At 37.4% G+C, this 20028-nt stretch overlaps 1 protein-coding gene across 1 annotated transcript in view; it reads right to left on the bottom strand.

Annotated features, from left to right (window-relative positions):
- The window catches only part of LOC133055565 (uncharacterized), a 190748-nt gene extending 171521 nt beyond the window's left edge, over positions 1 to 19227 (bottom strand). The window contains 1 exon segment of the mRNA XM_061140722.1: positions 19222 to 19227. Coding sequence (XP_060996705.1) covers positions 19222 to 19227 — 6 coding nt within the window.
- Between the last annotated feature and the right edge of the window lie 801 nt (positions 19228 to 20028).

Here is a 20028-nt window from a genome sequence, read left to right as displayed (position 1 = left end):
TTAAAACAAGACATCTTATTCATCTAAATAAAAATGTATTTATTGCAAGAATACAAAATGATGCACAGATTCAGCCACAGCTAGGTAGTTCCCCAACATTCAGTTCAGTTCAGTTCAGTTCAGTCGCTCAGTCGTGTCCAACTTTTTGCGACCCTATGAATTGCAGCACGCCAGGCCTCCCTGTCCATCACCAACTCCCGGAGTTTACTCAAACCCATGTCCATCGAGTTGGTGATGCCATCCAACCATCTCATTCTCTGTAGTCCCCTTCTTCTCCTGTCCCCAATCCCTCCCAGCATCAGGGCTTTTTCCAGTAAGTCAACTCTTCGCATGAGGTGGCCAAAGTACTGGAGTTTCAGCTTCAGCATCAGTCCTTCCAATGAACACCCAGGACTTATCTTCTTCAGGATGGACTGGTTGGATCTCTTTGCAGTCCAAGGGACTCTCAAGAGTTTTCTCCAACACCACAATTCAAAAATATCAATTTTTTGGCGCTCAGCTTTCTTCACAGTCCAACTCTCACATCCATACATGACCACTGGAAAAACCATAGCCTTCACTAGATGGACCTTTGTTGGCAAAGTAACGTCTCTGCTTTTTAATATGCTATCTATGTTGGTCATCACTTTCCTTCCAAGGAGTAAGCGTCTTTTAATTTCATGGCTGCAGTCACCATCTTCATTGATTTTGGAGCCCAAAAAATAAAGTCTGACACTGTTTCCACTGTCTTGCCATCTATTTCCCATGAAGTGATGGGACCAGATGCCATGAACTTAGTTTTCTGAATGTTGAGCTTTAAACCAACTTTTTCACTCTCCTCTTTCACTTTCATCAAGAGGCTTTTTAGTTCACCTTCACTTTCTCCCATAAGGGTGGTGTTGTCTGCGTATCTGAGGTTATTGATATTTCTCCCGGCAATCTTGATTCCAGCTTGTGCTTCTTCCAGCCCAGCATTTCTCATGATGTACTCTGCATAGAAGTTAAATAAGTAGGGTGACAATATACAGCCTTGACATACTCCTTATCCTACTTGGAACAAGTCTGTTGTTCCATGTCCAGTTCTAGCTGTTGCTTCCTGACCTGCATACAGGTTTCTCAAGAGGCAGGTCAGGTGCTCTGGTATTCCCATCTCTTACAGAATTTTCCACAGTTTATTGTGATCCACATAGTCGAAGGCTTTGGCGTAGTCAATAAAGCAGAAATAGATGTTTTTCTGGACCTCTCTTGTTTTTTTGATGATCCAGTGGATGTTGGCAATTTGATCTCTGGTTCCTGGGCCTTTTCTAAAACCAGCTTGAACATGTGGAAGTTCTCGGTTCACGTATTGCTGAAGCCTGGCTTGGAGAATTTTGAGCATTACTTTACTAGCATGTGAGATGAGTGCAATTGTGCGGTAGTCTTTCCAAACAGGAAATCCCTTTTAGTTCTTGCTACACATTTGTAATAGGCAGTATTTATTATTTTCTGGTAATAGATAAAATCATAAGCCAAAAACAGTTCTTGTGTGCTTGAGTTGGAAGAACAGTAGGGGTAAAGAAATGTAAAAAAGCAGCAGTAAGACAACTGTCTGTAGCTTATTGTATGAATTTATCACAAAAGCCATTAAAAATCCAAGATAACTTAAAATTTTAACAAAAGTTTCAATTATTATTAAAGAGAACCACAGTAATCCCATGAAAACAAAAATCTCAGTGCATCATCTCAACTGATATCATCTTCAGGTATCCATAAAGATGTGCTTAAAATAAATAATACAGAATGAAGAGTAGATAAGGACTAGTATTGTTTGAGAATCTTCTATGTGGAAGATTCTATGTGAAACTCTTTGATCATAACAGACTGTGTTTTTTGTTTGTTTGTTTTGTTTGTTTTTAATCAATTTTATCACTAAGTAAGAATTCAAAGGATATCTTACATAATAGGTAGCTCCATACATTTATGTGAATATCAATTTTGGACTAAGCTGTACTTTATTTTTATCTTATATGTGAGTTCTTCCATTCTTATCTAACTTTTTCATTGTCTTCATTGTTGTGAATTTAAAAGAAATGAAAAAAAATCTTTAAATGGTCATCTAAATTGTATATGTTTATTTACTAGTATGGGGTCTTCCATGGTGGTTCAACAGTAAAGAATCTGCCTGCCAATGCAGGAGATGTGAGTTCCATCCCTGAGGAGGAAGATCCCCTGGAGAAGGAAACGGCAACCCACTTCAGTATTTTTGCCTGGGAAATCCCAATGACAGGGCAGCCTGGTGGTCTACAGGCCATGGGGATCTCAAAAGAATCAGACACAACCTAGGAACTAAACAAAACAAATCTTACTAGTATAGTTAAAATTTTAGAAATAAGTGTAGGGAAATCCAATAAGTAAGTACTATATAGTAAGCATATATATAATATTAATAATAATTAATTTATACAAATACATACACACAGTAAAGTTATATGTGAATTTTGATTGCACTGAGGGTTTGTGCCCTAACTCCCAACATTGTTCAGGGGTCAACAATATATATATATATAGATATATCATTTACTTTAATATGATAGGTTTATACTTATGTCAACAAACAAGTGTTTTGAAAACTGTAGTCTGTAATCTCATGACTTTAATGAGATAGCATCAATATTATTATTATTATTATTAAAAACCACACACATAGAAATATAAGTGAGGTGACCCAAGGATGAAAGAGCAGATGAAACCAAGGAGGGTCTTGGAACACAGGAATGGAAAACCCAGACCCTCATCGACCTTCCCTCCCATCCCCAATGTTGGAACTATTAATGAGTTTCAAGTCCTCCTGATCAGTATAACCTGTCTCCTCTCCTACACTACACAGGGAAAATGCATTTGCCTTACTTTTCCCCGACCCAGAATACATGCCTCATCCAATCAGCAAATGACCCGCAAGGCCCCTATCCCACTCCTTGGACCCTGACTATAAAAGTGAACTAAAGATCCCCATTCAGCTTCGGTTCTCCCTTGAGCTGGCCAGCTGTTCTAACAGCTTCTCCCACGCTAATAAACTTTATTTCCCTCTCATTCTGTCTCATGCCTGGAAATTCTTTTCCTACTCACGCAGAGACCATGACAGTAAGTGTTGTTTCTTGAAGCTTTTGTTTCACATAGAAACATTTCATTTTTTTGCAAAAAGTTTTCACTTTTGTCTCAGTTCAAAGGATTTGTTAACAAAATAAGCCGCTCGCTATATACAAATAAATAATACCAATATTTATTAGAGAATTATCTAGCTTACTTTCAATATACTAACACTAAAAGAAAAGAGAAATAGAAACATCACCAAAGGGGATACATCACCAAATTGGGTTTTGACCAACGTCCAGACTTAAACAGCTCTGGGAAGTCACGTGAGACAGCATGTCTGGAGTCCCAGTTGGGAAAAGGTCCCAGGCAGCATGTCCACTCCATGTGTGAGACTTCAAAAATTGTAGTTCAGGGTTTCCACTTATAATCCCAGGACTCGAACTGATATCATTATCAATCTGTGACCATATTGCACCTTTGGTTTCATGTTAATGCTGTTTGTTTTTTCTTAATGTAAAACTTGGAATAGTCTTAAGCTTGGGACTTGGTTAGCCAGACCCCCTCCAGAGGCTCAACAGTTTCAAGATTCCTCCCCTATCTTTCCTATGGGGCTGAAGTCTGGCACTCACAGCAGTCAGGGCACTCACAGTCAGGACAGTGTCCAGGAAGGTTAGAAGCAAGGTCAGAGGCCTTCCCTCTTTGTCCCTGAAGCCTAAGCAAGGCTATTTATTTAATTTCTCTTATATTCATGCAGTGAAGTACACACACATATGCATAAATGCATGTAGATGTGTATATGAATATAATTAAAATATATTTCTTATTATAAGAAGCAGTTAAAAATTTTGGGAAAACAAGGCTATGAAGGATGCATAAAACGGTTAAAGATTCAAAATATCTCTTCCACTGAAATAATATGAAGAAAAGTAAAGATATTATAAGGGACACTGAATTTTTCTCTGAGATAAAGATTTAAACCAGTTTACTGCAGATTCTTTCCCTTTATTAATTTATAGGGATATATCTATAATCATAATGGGTATTAATTTAAAACCAAAATCAGAATTTGGTAATAAATGTTGCTTCTGTACTGAAGTGCAGCACTGATTACATCAAATTCATATCCTGACCCAACATGTTGTTGTTGTTTAGTCACTCAGTCATGTCTGACTCTTTGTGACCCCACTGCAGTGCCAGGCTTCCCTTTCCTTCACCATCTCCCAGAGCCTGCTCAAACTCATGTCCATTGAGTCAGTGATGCCATCCAACAATCTCATCCTCTGTTGTCCCCTTCTCCTCCTGCCTTCAATCTTTCCCAGCATCAGGGTCTTTTCCAGTGAGTCAGTTCTTTGCATCAGGTGGCCAAAGAATTTCAGCTTCAGCTTTAGCATCAGTCCTTCCAAAGAGTATTCAGGACTGATTTTCTTTAGGATGGACTGGTTGGATCTCCTTGCAGTTCAAGGGACTCTCAAGAGTGTTTTCCCACACTACAGTTTGAAAAGGCAAAATGGTTGTCTGAGGAGGCTTTACAAGTAGCTGAGAAAAGAAGAGAAGAGAAAGAAAGGCAAAGGAGAAAAGGAAAGATATACCTACCTAAGATATACCTAAGAATAGAAAGAAGAGATAAGAAAGCCTTCCTAGGCAAACAATGCAAAGAAATAAAGGAAAACAATAGAATGGGGAAGACTAGAGATCTCTTTAAGAAAATTAGAGATACCAGGAGAATATTTCATGCAAAGATGGGCTCAATAAAGGACAGCAACATGGATGAGTTCATTCGGTTTTATCCACCAACACAGATCAGTTTTGGTCTCAAGCAACCATCTCTTAAACCATTTTCGTAGAGAAGATTTAGATGATAGTCTTAAGACAATCAGAATATTTCTATCTAGAGACAGATACAAATACTAAAGGGCTTGCATGGTGGCTCAGCAGAAAAGAATCTGCCTGCAATGCAGGAGCCAGAGGAGGCACGAGGTTTTGATCCCCGGGTCAAGAAGATCCACTTGAAGATGACAGAGCAATACACTCCAGTACTGTAGCCTGGAGAATCCCATGGACAGAGGAGCCTGGGAGGCCACAGTCCATGGGATCACAAAGAGTCAGACCTGACTGAAGGGACTTAGCACTCAGGCAAGCACACATAAATACTAAGGAAAAGGCAGCCAGTGAGAAAAGCCCAGGGAGACATGAAGAAAGAAGATCATGTGAAGATAAAAATTAAGAGCTAGAGCAAAACCATTCTCCAGTGGTTGAAATCATCCCCAAACCTTCCAAATCACAGCAGCAGCCTTAGACCCTAAAGATGAATACAGGAAAAAAGTGAAAAGTTAGGATTAAACAAAAAAACCATCAATACTACACTTTTCAATTTCAGAGTTGGATTTGCTCTCAAGAGAGAACCTCTCTTCAGAGTCTTCCTAATTTCAGCCTTGCTGAAGAAAAAACATCCTGGGGACAGGGCATTTCCAGAGGAACCTAGGCATTTCACTTCTGTCTCCACATAATTAAAATTCCAACCACAATCACAATGGCTACAAAGTATCTTTGTCTTGTGACCTTGTGCTAATTTGCATAATTTACATAAATGGCCTGAAGGAGAATCAGCCTAATTGTCCCTGTCTTTTCAGGTATTTTTTGACTCTTAAGCACATTCACACTGAAAAATTTAGTTAGGAGAAGCACCACCTATGATCTTATCCTAATTTAGAAGTATTCCTGTGCCATAATATTTTTATTGTTCAAGTTTTGTGAATTGGTTACTTCCCTGTGGTTAGTTTACTTTTTCTGAGCTTTTATTGGCTTTTGCTGCTTTTCAGCTAAATAATTTTAAAGATCAATTATTTTTCATGTACAGGAAGCTAAATACTTGATTTTGGAACTCTAAAATATTTACTGAATAACTAACCTTCCAGTACTTGCAGAAAAAATTTCTTTTTTATTAGGTCTTTTTTTGTTTTACTTCTTACAGATGCTTTTCTGGCATATAAGTGTCAGTTGTTATTATCAAGGGCCGTTTTGAAGGACTTTGAAGATCACTTGGAGACAAATATACACTCGGAAATTAAGGGGAACAATTTAAAAACAGTTTGGGTTGTCTTTCTTTTGAAATTAAAAAAAAAAAATACTTCAAACATAAGAAAAATATAAAAAGTAAAATAATAGACAACAATGGACTGCCAAAAAATAAAACAGATTATTATATTTTACCATATTAACTTCAGATCTCTCAGCCACTTTTTTATTTCTTATTTTTAATAATAATAATATATATATATATATATATCCTCCCCTTAATATCCGTTCTCACTTCCCTTCTTCCCCTCTATAAAGTTGATTGCTTCCTTGCAGGATTTTATTCTCTCTCTTTTATTAAATAGTTACACAATTAACCTAGTCTCAGTGTCCTTCTCTATAAAAATAAATGTAATGATATATCTACCTTATGGGACTATTCTGAGGATTAAACAAGTTACTACATGTAAAATTCTTATAATAATGTTTAACACATTTTATGATCAAGAAATTTATTTAGCTAGTAAGTTGTTAGCTAGATGCCAATAGCAATATCCACAAACAATATATATTACTATTTAAATTATTTCAAATCAAATTAGGCTTAACCCATGAAATCAATGGTTCGCATGCTGTGTGCTTCGTCACTCAACAGTGTCCAGCTCTTTGCAACCCATTGGACTATAGCCCACCAGGCTCCTCTGTCCATGAGATATCCCAAGCAAGAATACTAGCATGGGTTGCCATTTCTTTCTCCAGGGGATCTTCCTGACCCAGAGATCAAACCCACATCTCCTTCAGGAAGATTCTTTACTCATTGAATTATTGGGGAAGCCTGAAATTGATGATAGCTGACTTTATCTGATGCATAAAAAACAATTTTATTTAATTCAACCTGCTATTAATATATAATGATTTCACTTTTATATGTATGTTGCATTGCATGCAACTTTTCAAATCCAAAATTATTTTAAGATTATTTTCAGATCTGCATTATTAATATTTACTGCCTTGTAGAACTGTATTTTGCCACTATATAGCAACTTATTTAGGCTTTATCTACTGAAGTTCACTTCAGTCCATCTGGTGAACTTCACCAGAGCTTCCCTGGGTTGGGAAGATGCCCTGGAGAGGGAAAAGGCAACCTGCCCCAGTATTCTTGCCTGAAGAACTGCATGGACAGAGGAACCTGGTGAGATCAGCCCATGGGGTCGGAAGAGTCAGAGACGATTTAGTGAGTAGCACACACACTATGTTACTTCCCCTATGTTCACTATGTTACTTCCACACTTTCACCATTAAAAACAGAATAGCAATGAATTTAATTGCATATACTTCCTTGAACATGCATTAGTTCATATAAATTAAAACCTAAAAGTAAAATTCTTAAGTTGAATGATAGTCACTTCAGTAGGAATGGCCAAATGATATACCAAAATGGTTGAACCAATATATTCTTATGTAATTTATTCATAGCTTCACATCCTCAAATACAAGGAAGCTTCTTTATTTTGCAAACCAAAAGGCTCTGAATTAGATCTCTTTTGTATTAATCTATAGTTTTCCCAATTAACTAATGAAGTAAAATACATTTTTATAAATTTATTTTCCATTTGGGACTTAACAATTCTTTTGTCTCTTGATTGTGTTTTTTTTTTTTTTCCCCCTTGATTTTTGTTGAAAATCAATCATATTTTGTAGGAGAGTCAAGACTGAGGTAAATATGTGCTATCTATCCCTGAAAATAGGCACATCTTTCCCTGTGCTAGTCCTTTGTGTGGGATTTAGTTCATCTAATAAGGAGTTGAGTTGGGTTTTAATTGTTTCTATAGTTAGTTTCAATTTACCACAAGCTACAAAAGCTTTTGGGGGATTTTGTGATCAGGATCAGGGCTGATTTGCTAAGGGATTTTTTCAGGGACTGCTCCATTCTCAGATTTAGGTCTTCCCTTTAATGTACACTCAGAGAGGGTATATATTTTTAGTTAACTTGTGGCTTGTTAGTCTTGGGGTGGGAATATGAGATTTTTTTAATGTATTTTATTAAGCTTTGCTGCTGCTAAGTCATGTCAGTCGTGTCCAACTTTGTGCAACCCTATAGATGGCAGCCCACCAGGCTCCCCCGTTCCTGGGATTCTCCAGGCAAGAACACTGGAGTGGGTTGCCATTTCCTTCTCCAATGCATGAAAGTGAAAAGTGAAAGTGAAGTCACTCAGTCATGTCTGACTCTTACTGACCCCATGGACTGTAGCCTACCAGGCTCCTCCGTCCATGGGATTCTCCAGGAAGAGTACTGGAGTGGGGTGCCATTGCCTTCTCCGTTATTAAGCTTTAGTCTTAGACAATTTTCCTATCCTAAGTTTCAGGGCTGTGGCATTCTCAGTACTCTTGCCCCTTTTTGGGTGTATCTCTGACTCAGTATATATTCCTGTGCCTCTGCAAGGTTAGGGATCACTTTATCCCTCTTGTTGGCTTCTGGCTGCAATAGATCTTCACCAGTATCCTAATTAGCACCATGTCTGTTGCATTTCCTCTTCCTTCACAAATTAATGCTTTTGTAAGAGATTTAGAGAACAATCCCAGTAGGAGGACTTCATGCCTTCCTGCAGTGGCTACTTTTATTCCCCTCCTTAATGTATGTAACATTAAAAAGACCTTGTGGGGTTTTTCTAATCATTTTAATGAGTTGGATTCAGAGAAACGCCTGCAAGACTGTGTGGACTCCTCTCATGTTTGCCGTTTCTAGATGCATCACTCTTCCTTGCGATTGTACAAACCAATCTCCCTCACTAAGCTATCCTCACGACTGTTTCTGCATCCCACTCAGTTAAGCCAGAATTTATGAATCTCCTCTTTCAGGTACTTGTCTCATTTTCAATTTTAGTCCAGTTCATTGCCCTACTACCTCAATTTCTGATAAGGTTAAAAAAGCATGAAATTTTTTTCCAGGTGTTTGTTGTTTTTATATCTTTAGGAACAACATTCTTTCCAGCTCCTTAGATTCCTGATTGAGAACTATATTAAGTCAATTTTAGATCATAAACTCTGTGCTTTTGGAACATATGATTATGTTCCCAAAGAAGAAGTTTCATTCTTGAATACTTGCTTAAACCATAAACAGTTGTATCAATTTCATAAAAAATTGGAAACTCATGAGACCAAGGAATTCTTTTAATTTTTCCTTGATAACTGGTTTCTGAAAGTTTTACATGACTATTAAACTTTCAAGGGTAAGTAAATTGACTCCTGTTCATGTTTAGTTAATGCATATTTATTGATTAAATTGAAATTTATTTTAGAAAACATTTATATCCTTTTTGAACTAAAATAGTGTATAAGCAAAAAGAATTCAGAGTTCAGGTAAACTTTACAGTATGGCCAAAGGTGATACATACACTGAATAACCATAGGGTCAGGATATGTAAGGTTGTGAAGTCCCTGGTAAAGAACTTGTGAAAAATAAGAAGGTAAATCCTGAAGCATAAATGCCAAGGTATATTTTTGACCTTGCAAGGAGAAAGCTTAGAGGAATGGATTATCTTGATACAAAAGAACAATAAAGAAAGCAGAATACTAATCTATGATTTGACTATAAAAAGGCCTCCTGTGACACCAAATATAAAACTGTCTTTGTTTCTGCTATCACAGGGAAGTTGAGGATGATTATTTTATTGATGACCCCTTATGATCATGAAACCATTCTGTATCCTTACCTGTTGAGTTTCTTGACCTGGAGGTCAAGAAAAATATAGTGATAACTGACACAGGTATAATGTATCATTTCTTTTTTAGGTTTTTATCTATTGATTTAGTCTTTTTGTTTTGAGTTCTGAGTTTAGAGATTATTTTAAAATTTTTGATAGAAGTTTGAATGGGTCTGTCTGAACCTTCATGGATCCAGCTCTAATAATCCTGCTAATATGAGTGGATATTTTGATGCACAGAGAGTTCAGTTCTTTTGGAATATCTTCAATCTGAGTTGAATTTAGACTCAAGTAAGTTAATGGGCAAATCATCTAGGACCCTATTATGAGTAAGAAAGTCCTGAAGAATTTCAAGTAAGGAGCTATCAGAAGAATCTTGAGCCTGGAAATTTGAAGAGTACACCCCTCTCTATGAATTTATCAGTTGTGCTGTCACAAATGAGGAAAGAGTATCAGTTAAACATAGGAGAGTGAGTATCTGAGGATTGAGACACTTTACCCCTGAACAGCTTATTAACTTTAAAGCAGAGTTTGTATAACAGTGCAAAACTTTATGCTTAGTAATTTTACTATGAATGTCAATCAAAAATTTACAAGGCTGTCCTCAAATATTTAGATACATTTCTTCTTGTAACTTTAAAAATTAAACAAACAAAAAAAATGAGCATTTGACTCCTTATTTCACATAAAGAAGCCAGAGCACCAAAAAAATTGATATTTTTGAATTGAGGTACTAGAGAAGACTCTTGAGAGCCCCTTGGATAGCAAGGAGATAAAACCAGTCAATATTAAAAGAAATCAACCCTGAATGCTCATTGGAAGGACTGATGCTGAAGCTGAAGCTCCAATACTTTGGCCACCTGTTGTAACAGCCAACTTATTGGAAAAGACAATGCGGGAAAGTTTTCCCAACTGATACTGGGGAAGATTAAAGGCAGAAGGAGAAGAGGGTGGCAGAGGATGAAATGGTTGGATGGCATTACTGATACAATGGACATAAACTTGAGCAAACTCTGGGAGATGGTGAGGGACAGGGAAGCCTGGTGTGCTACAGTCCATAGGGTCACAAAAGTTGGACGTGAGCTGATGACACAATAATATGTCACTTTTATTGATTGTCTACTTTATTTTGTTTTCTTTTACTTTCTTAGTTAACATTGGACAATTGTACTTTTTTCCCAAATGTCATTTTTGTTTATGGTATATGCAATGGTGTCCTAAGAAGACATTTCTTCTTATGATCCTTAAAATGAGTGAGATTGGAACATTTAGTTGCTTTATTTGTAAGACACTGGTTTATTTTAGGTATTAGTCTATTTTTGCTTTCATAAAAATGCTCAATGAGCAGGAGATTTGAGAAAGGGATTATTTTTCATTTGAGTTTTTTTTCATACTAAATCTTCTATTTCTGGTTAAATCTTTTTACCAAAAAAAAAAAAAAAAAAAATGAGGAGAAAGCTATGTTCACATTTGCTTCAGGATATACTCCTGAGTATTATCTGAAGTTGTTAAAGAGCTTATTCTTTATGTCTCCAGTGGATTTATCCTTTCCTTGCTCATAGTATTTGATTAGAGTCAATCTATTTTCATCAGAAGGATTTCAGAGATTAAACTTCAAAATTTTTGTTCAACATCTAAAGCTTTCTAACCCCCTTTACTTTTCTGTGCAATTTTGGCACCCTTCACTCTCCTTCAGAGTTTTTCTAACTCTGCCTTTTCAATCCCAATTTATATATATATGAGATTCTTTCTATTATGAAACTAACTGATACAGCTCTGGTAACCCTGTCATAAATAAATAAGTGAAAAGTGTTTATCTTAATCTCTATAGAAAATTTTTAAAAATACAAGTCACTTAATAGGAAATAAGAAAGGAATAATAAGATAACCAAATATTGATAGAACTTATAGAAAACAAACCACAAGACAGGAGACTTAAATGCATCAATGTTTACAGTAAATGTATCAATGTTTACAGTAAATGTAAATAGATTAAGCTCAAATTAAAAAGCAAGACTCAGCTGTATGATGGTTATGGGAAATATGCACTTTGAATATAAAAATATAGAAATTTGAAAGTAAATAATTAGAAAACAAAATTCAACACAAATCCTGAGCATATATATATAAGCTGGCATACAAAGTAGATTTTACTAGAAGATATATTGTAAGAAATTTACTACAAGATATATTTTTTCATTTTATAATGAAAAAAAGAGTCAATTCATAAAGAAGACATAATTTCTAGAATGTGTGTATGTTTTGTCCTTCACTTTGGTCCATTTTATTTCTATTCTCTTACTGTCTCTGTGATCCTCTAATCAAAATATACACACTTAAGTACAGTAATCTCTTTCAAAATTATATTCTTCATGCACTTGGGACCTTGATTCTTTTTTCTATGTTTCTATTTTATTACATTCTTACTTTTTTTAATGAATGCTGATTTCTTAATTCTGATGGATAAAATTCTTTATTTCTCTGGGATACTTTTGTCATCCAGCCTTACATAGACAGATTTATATTTGTACTGGCTCATTAGAACTCTCAATTCAGCTTCAGCTTTATACCTCTCAAGAATACAAATAGTTATTTTCTTCTTTCCTATGACCACAGAAGGCAAAACCCACAGTTTACCCCGTTTGATAGCAAGTTCCTTCCAGCTTCCTCTATAGTCCCCCTCCCACCAAGTTAATTTGAAATCTAGTTTATCTATGAAAAAGATAAACTAAGCAGATTATATCTATATCTATATATAAATGGCAGCATAAAAGAATTTCACACTAAACTTTGTCGCATCCCAAATTTAAAGTGAGGAAAATTTAAAAGGAGAGAGTAAAAAACTAGAGAAGTGTCATCCTCTCCTGAGACTAATATTTCCATTTTTTGCTCTCAGTCTCATGGTTTTTCTCATGGTTTCTCAGTCTCTTTTCCAGAAAGTCACAATATCAGTTTGTGTTTCTCCTGTTGGCCACCTCTTCTTTTCTAATTTGGTGTTTTTCCTCAATATGTACATAAGCTTAAATCCCCCCTCCCCTGACATACTCACCATTCACAGAACTAGAGAAACAACAATTGAAAATAGATTTGAAGATTAGATGGGGTGAACTGGAGGAAGGACAGAGGCTGCAGTTGGGATCCTCCTGGACCTTGTCTATAGGCCTTGCAGTGGAGGTGGCGGAGGTTGGGGAGTTGGGGATATCACTCATTTCAAAGAACCAAAAGCAGAGCAGCATGCATGGAATGGTGAGGTCAAGGTGACAGTTGCATCCTGTGAAATTGGAGAAATATACACAGGATGGATCACCAGGGTCTTGGTCGTATTATGGATGTTGCTGTTTATTCTAACAGCAAAAGAAAATTACAGAAGTATTTTAAGGTGGAATCCTAATCAAATTTCAAAATCATGTTTGAAATGGGAGATTCCAAAGCAGATCCCCTGATTATATAGTTTCTGCATAGGAATTTTAAAATTAGTGTCCTGTTGCTGCTATTAGTATCATTGCTTTCCACATCTCTTTTTGCTTAAAATAACACATATTTAAGCCCAAAATAGGTTTTATTTTGTTGAATTCAAATATCAGCAGGGCTGCACAGTCTGTGAAAGCTCTTGAGAAGAATCTATTTCCTTGCCTTTTCCAGCCTGCACAGTTTTGCCAACATTTCTTAGCTTATAGCCCCTTCCTCTGTCTTCAAAACCAGCAGCACAGCACCTTCAAATCTCTCTTTGACTCTCACCCTCTGCTTTCATTATTACATCTCCTTCTCTGTCTCTGACCCTCCTGCCATTCTCTTTTTAGGTCCCTTGTGATCACACTGGGCTCGTATAGATAATGTTATACCACCCTGTGATTCTTCATCATATCTGCAAAGTCATTTAAGATAATGTGTTCATAGGATCTAGGTATTAGTATGTGAGCATCTTTTGAGGGAAGAGGGCATTTTTCTGTCTACTACCTCTTTCTTCATACTGTTCATGGGGTTTTCAAGGCAAGAGTACTGAAGTGGTTTGCCATCCTCTCCTCCAGTGGATGACGTTTTGTCAGAACTCTCCACCATGACCTGTCCATTTTGGGTGGCCCTCCACAGCATGGCTCATGGTTTCATCAATTTAAACAAGACTGTGAATCAAGTTCATACAAGTACATGGTTTTAATACCAGTGAGTTGCAACACAACATTACCAGTGTAAATTATGATGTATTTTTATCCAAAGCAGTTTTTCAGGTGATGTTTTCAAAGAAGTAGTAACATACAACATCATACTAATCATGAGGTTCCTTCTTCTGGGTTTGGTTAGTAAGAATCACAGTCAGAAAAGAGCTGTGCAGAGCTCACCTACAATTATATCATTACTGAGAACTGAACCACGAGTGACAAAAAGCCAAATATTACTAAATATTATTCAAAAGACTGTGGTGAGTGGTAATTTTTATTATTATTATTTGCCTAACTCTTATAAAAAAATAATCCATAAACTACCCCAGGTTGGTAAGTGCCCAATATGCTACTAGAGAAGGGTGGAGAAATAACTCCAGAAAGAATGAAGAGATGGAACCAAAGCAAAAATAACACACAGATGTGGATGTGACTGGTGATGGAAGTAAAGTCTGAGTCTATAAAGAACAATATTGCATAGGAACCTAAAATGTTAGATCCATGAATCAAGGTAAATTGGAAATGGTCAAAGAGGAGATGGCAAGAGTAAAGATCAGCATTTTAGGAATCAGTGAAAAAAATGAAAGGGAATGGGTAAATTTAATTCAGATGATGAATGTATCTACTATTGTGAGCAAGAAACCCTTAGAAGAAATGGAGTAGCTCTCATAGTCAGCAAGAGGCCGAAATGCAGTTCAGTTCAGTTCAGTTCAGTTGCTCAGTCGTGTCCGACTCTTTGCGACCCTATGAATCGCAGTATGCCAGGCCTCCCTGTCCATCACCAACTCCTGGAGTTTACTCAGACTCATGCCCATCGAGTCGGCGATGCCATCCAGCCATTTCGTCCTCTGTCGTCCCCTTCTCCTCCTGCCCCCAATCCCTCCCAGCATCAGGGTCTTTTCCAATGAGTCAACTGTTTGAATTAGGTGGCCAAAGTACTGGAGTTTCAGCTTCAGCATCAGTCCTTCAATGAACTTATACAGTACTTGGGTGCAATCTCAAAAATGACAGAATGATCTCTATTCATTTCCAAGGCAAACCATTCAATATCACAGCAATCCAAGGTTATGCCACAACCACTAATGCCAAAGAAGCTGAGTTGAATGGTTCTATGATGATCTGTAAGACCTTCTAGAAATAAGACCAAAAAAAAAAGATGTCCTTTTCATCATAGGGGAATGGAATGCAAAAGTAGGAAATCAAGAGATACCTAGAATAATAGGAAAGTGTGGCCTTGAAGTACGGAATGAAGCAGGGAAAAGGATAACAGAGCTTTGCCAAGAGAACAACTGGTCACAGCAAACACCCTCTTCCAGCGACGCAACAGGCGACTCTACACATGGACATCTCCAGATGGTCAACACCGAAATCAGACTGATTATGTTTTTGCAGCCAAAGACAGAGAAGCTCTATACAGCCAGCAAAAACAAGACCAGGAGCTGACTGTGGCTCAGATCATGAACTCATTATTGCCAAGTTCAGGCTTAAATTGAAGAAAGTAGGGAAAACTGCTAGACCATTCAGGTATAACCTAAATCAAATCCCTTACAATTATAGAGTTGAAGTGACCAATAGATTCAAGGGATATGATTTGATAGACGCAGTGCCTAAAGAATTGTGAATGTAGGTTCATGACATTGTACAAGAGGCAGTGACCAAGACCATCCCCAAGAAAAATAAATGCAAAAACACAAAATGGTTGTATGAGGAGGCCTAACAAATAGCTGAGAAAAGAAGAGAAGTGAAAGGCGAAGGAAAAAAGGAAAGATAAGCCCATCTGAATGCAGAGTTCCAAAGAATAGCAAGGAAAGATAAGAAAGCTTTCCTCAGTGCCCAGTGCAAAGAAATAGAGGAAAAGAATAGAATGGGAAAGACTAGAGATCTCTTCAAGAAAATTAGAGATATCAAAGGAGCATTTCATTCAAAGATAGGCACAATAAAGGACAGAATTAGTATGGACCTAACAGAAGGAGAAGACATTAAGAAGAGGTGGCAGGAATACACAGAAAAACTATACAAAAGAGATCTTCATGACCCAGATAACCACGATGGTGTGATCACTCACTTGGATCCAGACATCATGGAGTCTGAAGTCAAGTGGGCCTTAGGAAGCACCACTACGAACAAAGCTAGTGGAGGTGATGGAATTCCAGCTGAGCTATTTCAAATCCTAATTGATGATGCTATTAAAGTGCTGCATTCAATATGCTAGCAAATTTGGAAAACTCAGCAGTGGCCATAGGACTGGAAAAAGTCAGTTTTCATCCCAATCCCAAAGAAAGACAATGCCAAAGAATGTTCAAACTTCCAAATAATTGCACTCATCTCACATGCTAGGAAAGTAATGCTCAAAATTCTGCAAGTGAGATTTCAACAGGGCATGAACCAAGAACTTCCAGATGTACAAGCTGGAGAGGAACCAGAGACAAATTGCCAACATCCACTGGATCATCGAAAAAGCAAGAGAGTTCCAGAAAAACATCTACTTCTGCTTTACTGATTGCACCAAAGTGTTTGACTGTATGTATCACAACACACTGTGAAAAATTCTCAAAGAGATGGGAACCCCAGACCACCTTACCTGCCTGATGTATGCATCATATGTAGGTTAAGAAGCAAAAGTTAGAACCAGACACGGGACAACGGACTGATTGCAAATTGGGAAAACAGTGTGTCAAGGCTGTATATTGTCACCCTGCTTATTTAACTTCTATGCAGGGTACATCATGAGAAACGCTGGGCTGGATGAAACCCAAGCTCTGATCCAGATTGCCAGGAGAAATATCAATAACCTCAGATGTGCAGATGACACCACCCTTATGGCAGAAATTGAGGAGTAACTAAGGAGCCTCTTGATAGAAGTGAAAGAGGAGAGTGAAAAAGTTGGCTTAAAACTCAACATTAAAAAAACTAAGATCATGGCATCCGGTCCCATCACTTGATGGCAAATAGATGGGGAATCAATAGAAACAGTGACAGATTTTGTTTTCTTGGGCTCCAACATCTCTGCAGATGGTGACTGCAGCCATGCAATTAAAAGATGTTTGCTCCTTGGAAGAAAAGCTATAACCAACCTTGATAGTATATTAAAAAGCAGAGACATTACTTTCCCAACAGAGGTCCGCCTAGTCAAGGCTATGGTTTTTCCAGTAGTCATGTATGGATGTGAGAATTGGACCATAAATAAAGCTGAGCATGGAAGAATTGATGCTTTTTAACTCTGGTGTTGGAGAAGACTCTTGAGTGTCCCTTGAACTGCAAGGAGATCCAACCAGTCCATCCTAAAGGAAATCAGTCCTGAATATTCATTGGAAGGGCTTGTGCTGAAGCTGAAGCTCCAATACTTTGACCACCTAAAATGAAGCACTGACTCATTAGAAAAGACTCTGATCCTGGGAAAGATTGAAGGCAGGAGGAGAAGGGGACAACAGAGGATGGATGTCATCACTGACTCAATGGAGATGAATTTGAGCAAGCTCCAGGAGTTGGTGATGGACAGGGAAGCCTGGTGTGCTGCAGTCTGTGGGATCACAAAGAGTCGGACAGAATTGAACAACAGAAATGACTGACATCTTTCTTCATAAGTTTTATTACATTGTGTCATTTCAGGTTTTTGTGATTATTTAACATCCGTTTCCTCCTCTACACTATAACTACAGAGGTTATGGTTTTTGCAATTGTATCCTCAGCACTAACTAGCACAGTGTCTGAATCTAAATAGCTGCTCAGTAGCCATAAGTTACAGGATTCCCTGATGATCATTGCATTAAGAATCCACCTGCAATACAGGAAGCACAGGAGAGGCAAATTCATTCCCTGGGATGGGAAGATCCCCTAGAGAAGGAAATCGTAACCCACTACACTTCTGGCCTGGAAAATCTCATGGACAGAGAAATCTGGCAGGCAACCATCCATGGGATCACAAAGAGTTGGACACGACCAAGCAATAGCTGAATATATTCATTAGTAGTGTATTAAATTAATCCCAGGTGGCCCATTGGTAAAGAATCTGCCAGCCAATGCAGTAGACACAGGAGATACTGATCTGATTCCTGATTCAGGAAGATCCCCTGGATGAGGATGTGGCAACCCTCTCCAATAATCTTGCCTGGAGAATCCCATGGACAGAGGAGCCTGACAGGCTACATACAATCTGTGAGGTCTCAAAAAGTTGGATACAACTGAGTGACTGAGCAAAACAAGGTAAGATTGGTTTATTCTTGGAATAATGGATACTCTTATTCAAATATGGTAAATTCCCCCCATACAAATGAGTTCCATTTTGAGAGCATGTTGGTAGGTCCAATTTGTTCATAAGTCCTGTAAAGTTAGCCTATGTACCCAACTAATGCAGTCTGTCATATAGTACTGTATGGCAATTGGTTTATAATATTTTAATATATAAATAATACATTAAAAAATAAAGAGAACATTTTAAATCTTATAGTACAGTGAAGTACACAAAAGCAACCACTTGTAGGGGATGAGCACACATGTCAATGTACACCACACATCTGAACTATCTTAGGTGGGCATGTGAACACAGGTCCACATCTTGAAAGCTGGCAACCTGAAGGTTCATATGTAAGGGACTTACTGTATTTTTATACATCCCTAGAGAGTGCTACTTACTCTCACAAGCACATTTGTAGTTGACCTTACCTATTTTAAGTAAGTGAACTGATGGTTCAGTTCAGTTCAGTTCAGTCACTCAGTCATGTCCGACTCTTTGCGACCCCATGGATTGCAGCACTCCAGGCTTCCCTGTCTCTCACTAACTCCTGGAACTTCCTCAAATTCAGGTCCATCAAGTCGGTGATGCCATCCAACCATATCATCCTATGTTTATCTACTGTCTAAATTCAACTGATTACAGGTAACAGTACTCGGCTCTATGATGTAAGCAATTGAGCTAATTGCTTAATTTTAATTCATACACTATCCTGTACTATAAACTGGCATTGACTGAAACTATTTTTCTGGCTCTGTAGCTAAACCAAGTGTCCCACAGACTGTAAATTATATACTACAATTGTAGACTCTGCAGAAATTGCTAGCTTGCCAACTTCTAACACAAAGTACATTTTTCTGATGCCAAATACAGTATCTGAATCAGACTCACAACATTAAGTCTAACATTTGTTGATTTGGTTTGAAGCATCATGCCAAACTGAACATTTCTAGAATATTACCTGTATTTCCAACCTTAACAAAAGAATCTACTGTATACTGTATACTTCATCACCCAAGTAAGAAATGTGAATCATCATTCCTATCTTTCCTTTTCGTCTCACCTCCATTCTGATCAATCACCTAGTTCTGTTAAACATCTTTCACACCATTTCATTCTCTATATCCCTCTATTTGGTGTGTAATCTAATTCTCTCACAGAGTGTTACAATCTTCTATGAACTGTCTTTCTGAATCATTGAGATGCAACACTCTGAACTTTTCTTTACATAATGTAGCTTGAATTTTCTCCTTTTTATGAAAGTGTCCATTTATTATTAAAAATAATAAATCTCCTTAAAATTCTAGCCCAGTTTTGGCTCCTCCTCTATAAGTTTTCCAAGACTGACCCTTTGCAAACATGCCCCAGCAGTATTGGTCATGATTACCTTTCTGCCAACATTATATCTTATAACACAGATCACATTATATTTTTGGGTTGGTTTTCCTGATAGACTCTGACACACTTGGTTATTAAAGCTACACATGTATGTTTTTGTGTCCCAGTATTTAGGCCAGTCTTTTGCACACAGACAGTGCCTAGTAAAGATCTTCTGAACAAATGATTTCTCACTTGGATCTAGGCTGACTGCCATACCATTTTGAGGAATATCTTCAGTAGGCATTGAGGTGTTACAAATCTAAGTGAGAAGCCCTATGGAGGACCAGGATATTTCCTAATGGCTTTCAAAATCAATAATATATAGTGGTAATTAGTTCATCCAATGGTCTTTCTTTAGATAATAGCATAAAGTATTTTAAATACTTTAAAATGTCAGCAGATAGCCCTGCTTCTTGAGATGGAGATATTTTTCTCACCAATGGGAAGAAAGTTCTGATAAGTGGACTGCACCATGGATGTGTATGAAAAA

The sequence above is a fragment of the Dama dama genome, chromosome 5 (genome assembly GCF_033118175.1).
Source record: "Dama dama isolate Ldn47 chromosome 5, ASM3311817v1, whole genome shotgun sequence".
Taxonomy (NCBI): Eukaryota; Metazoa; Chordata; class Mammalia; order Artiodactyla; family Cervidae; genus Dama; species Dama dama.
This window is presented reverse-complemented; position numbering and strand designations above follow the sequence as displayed.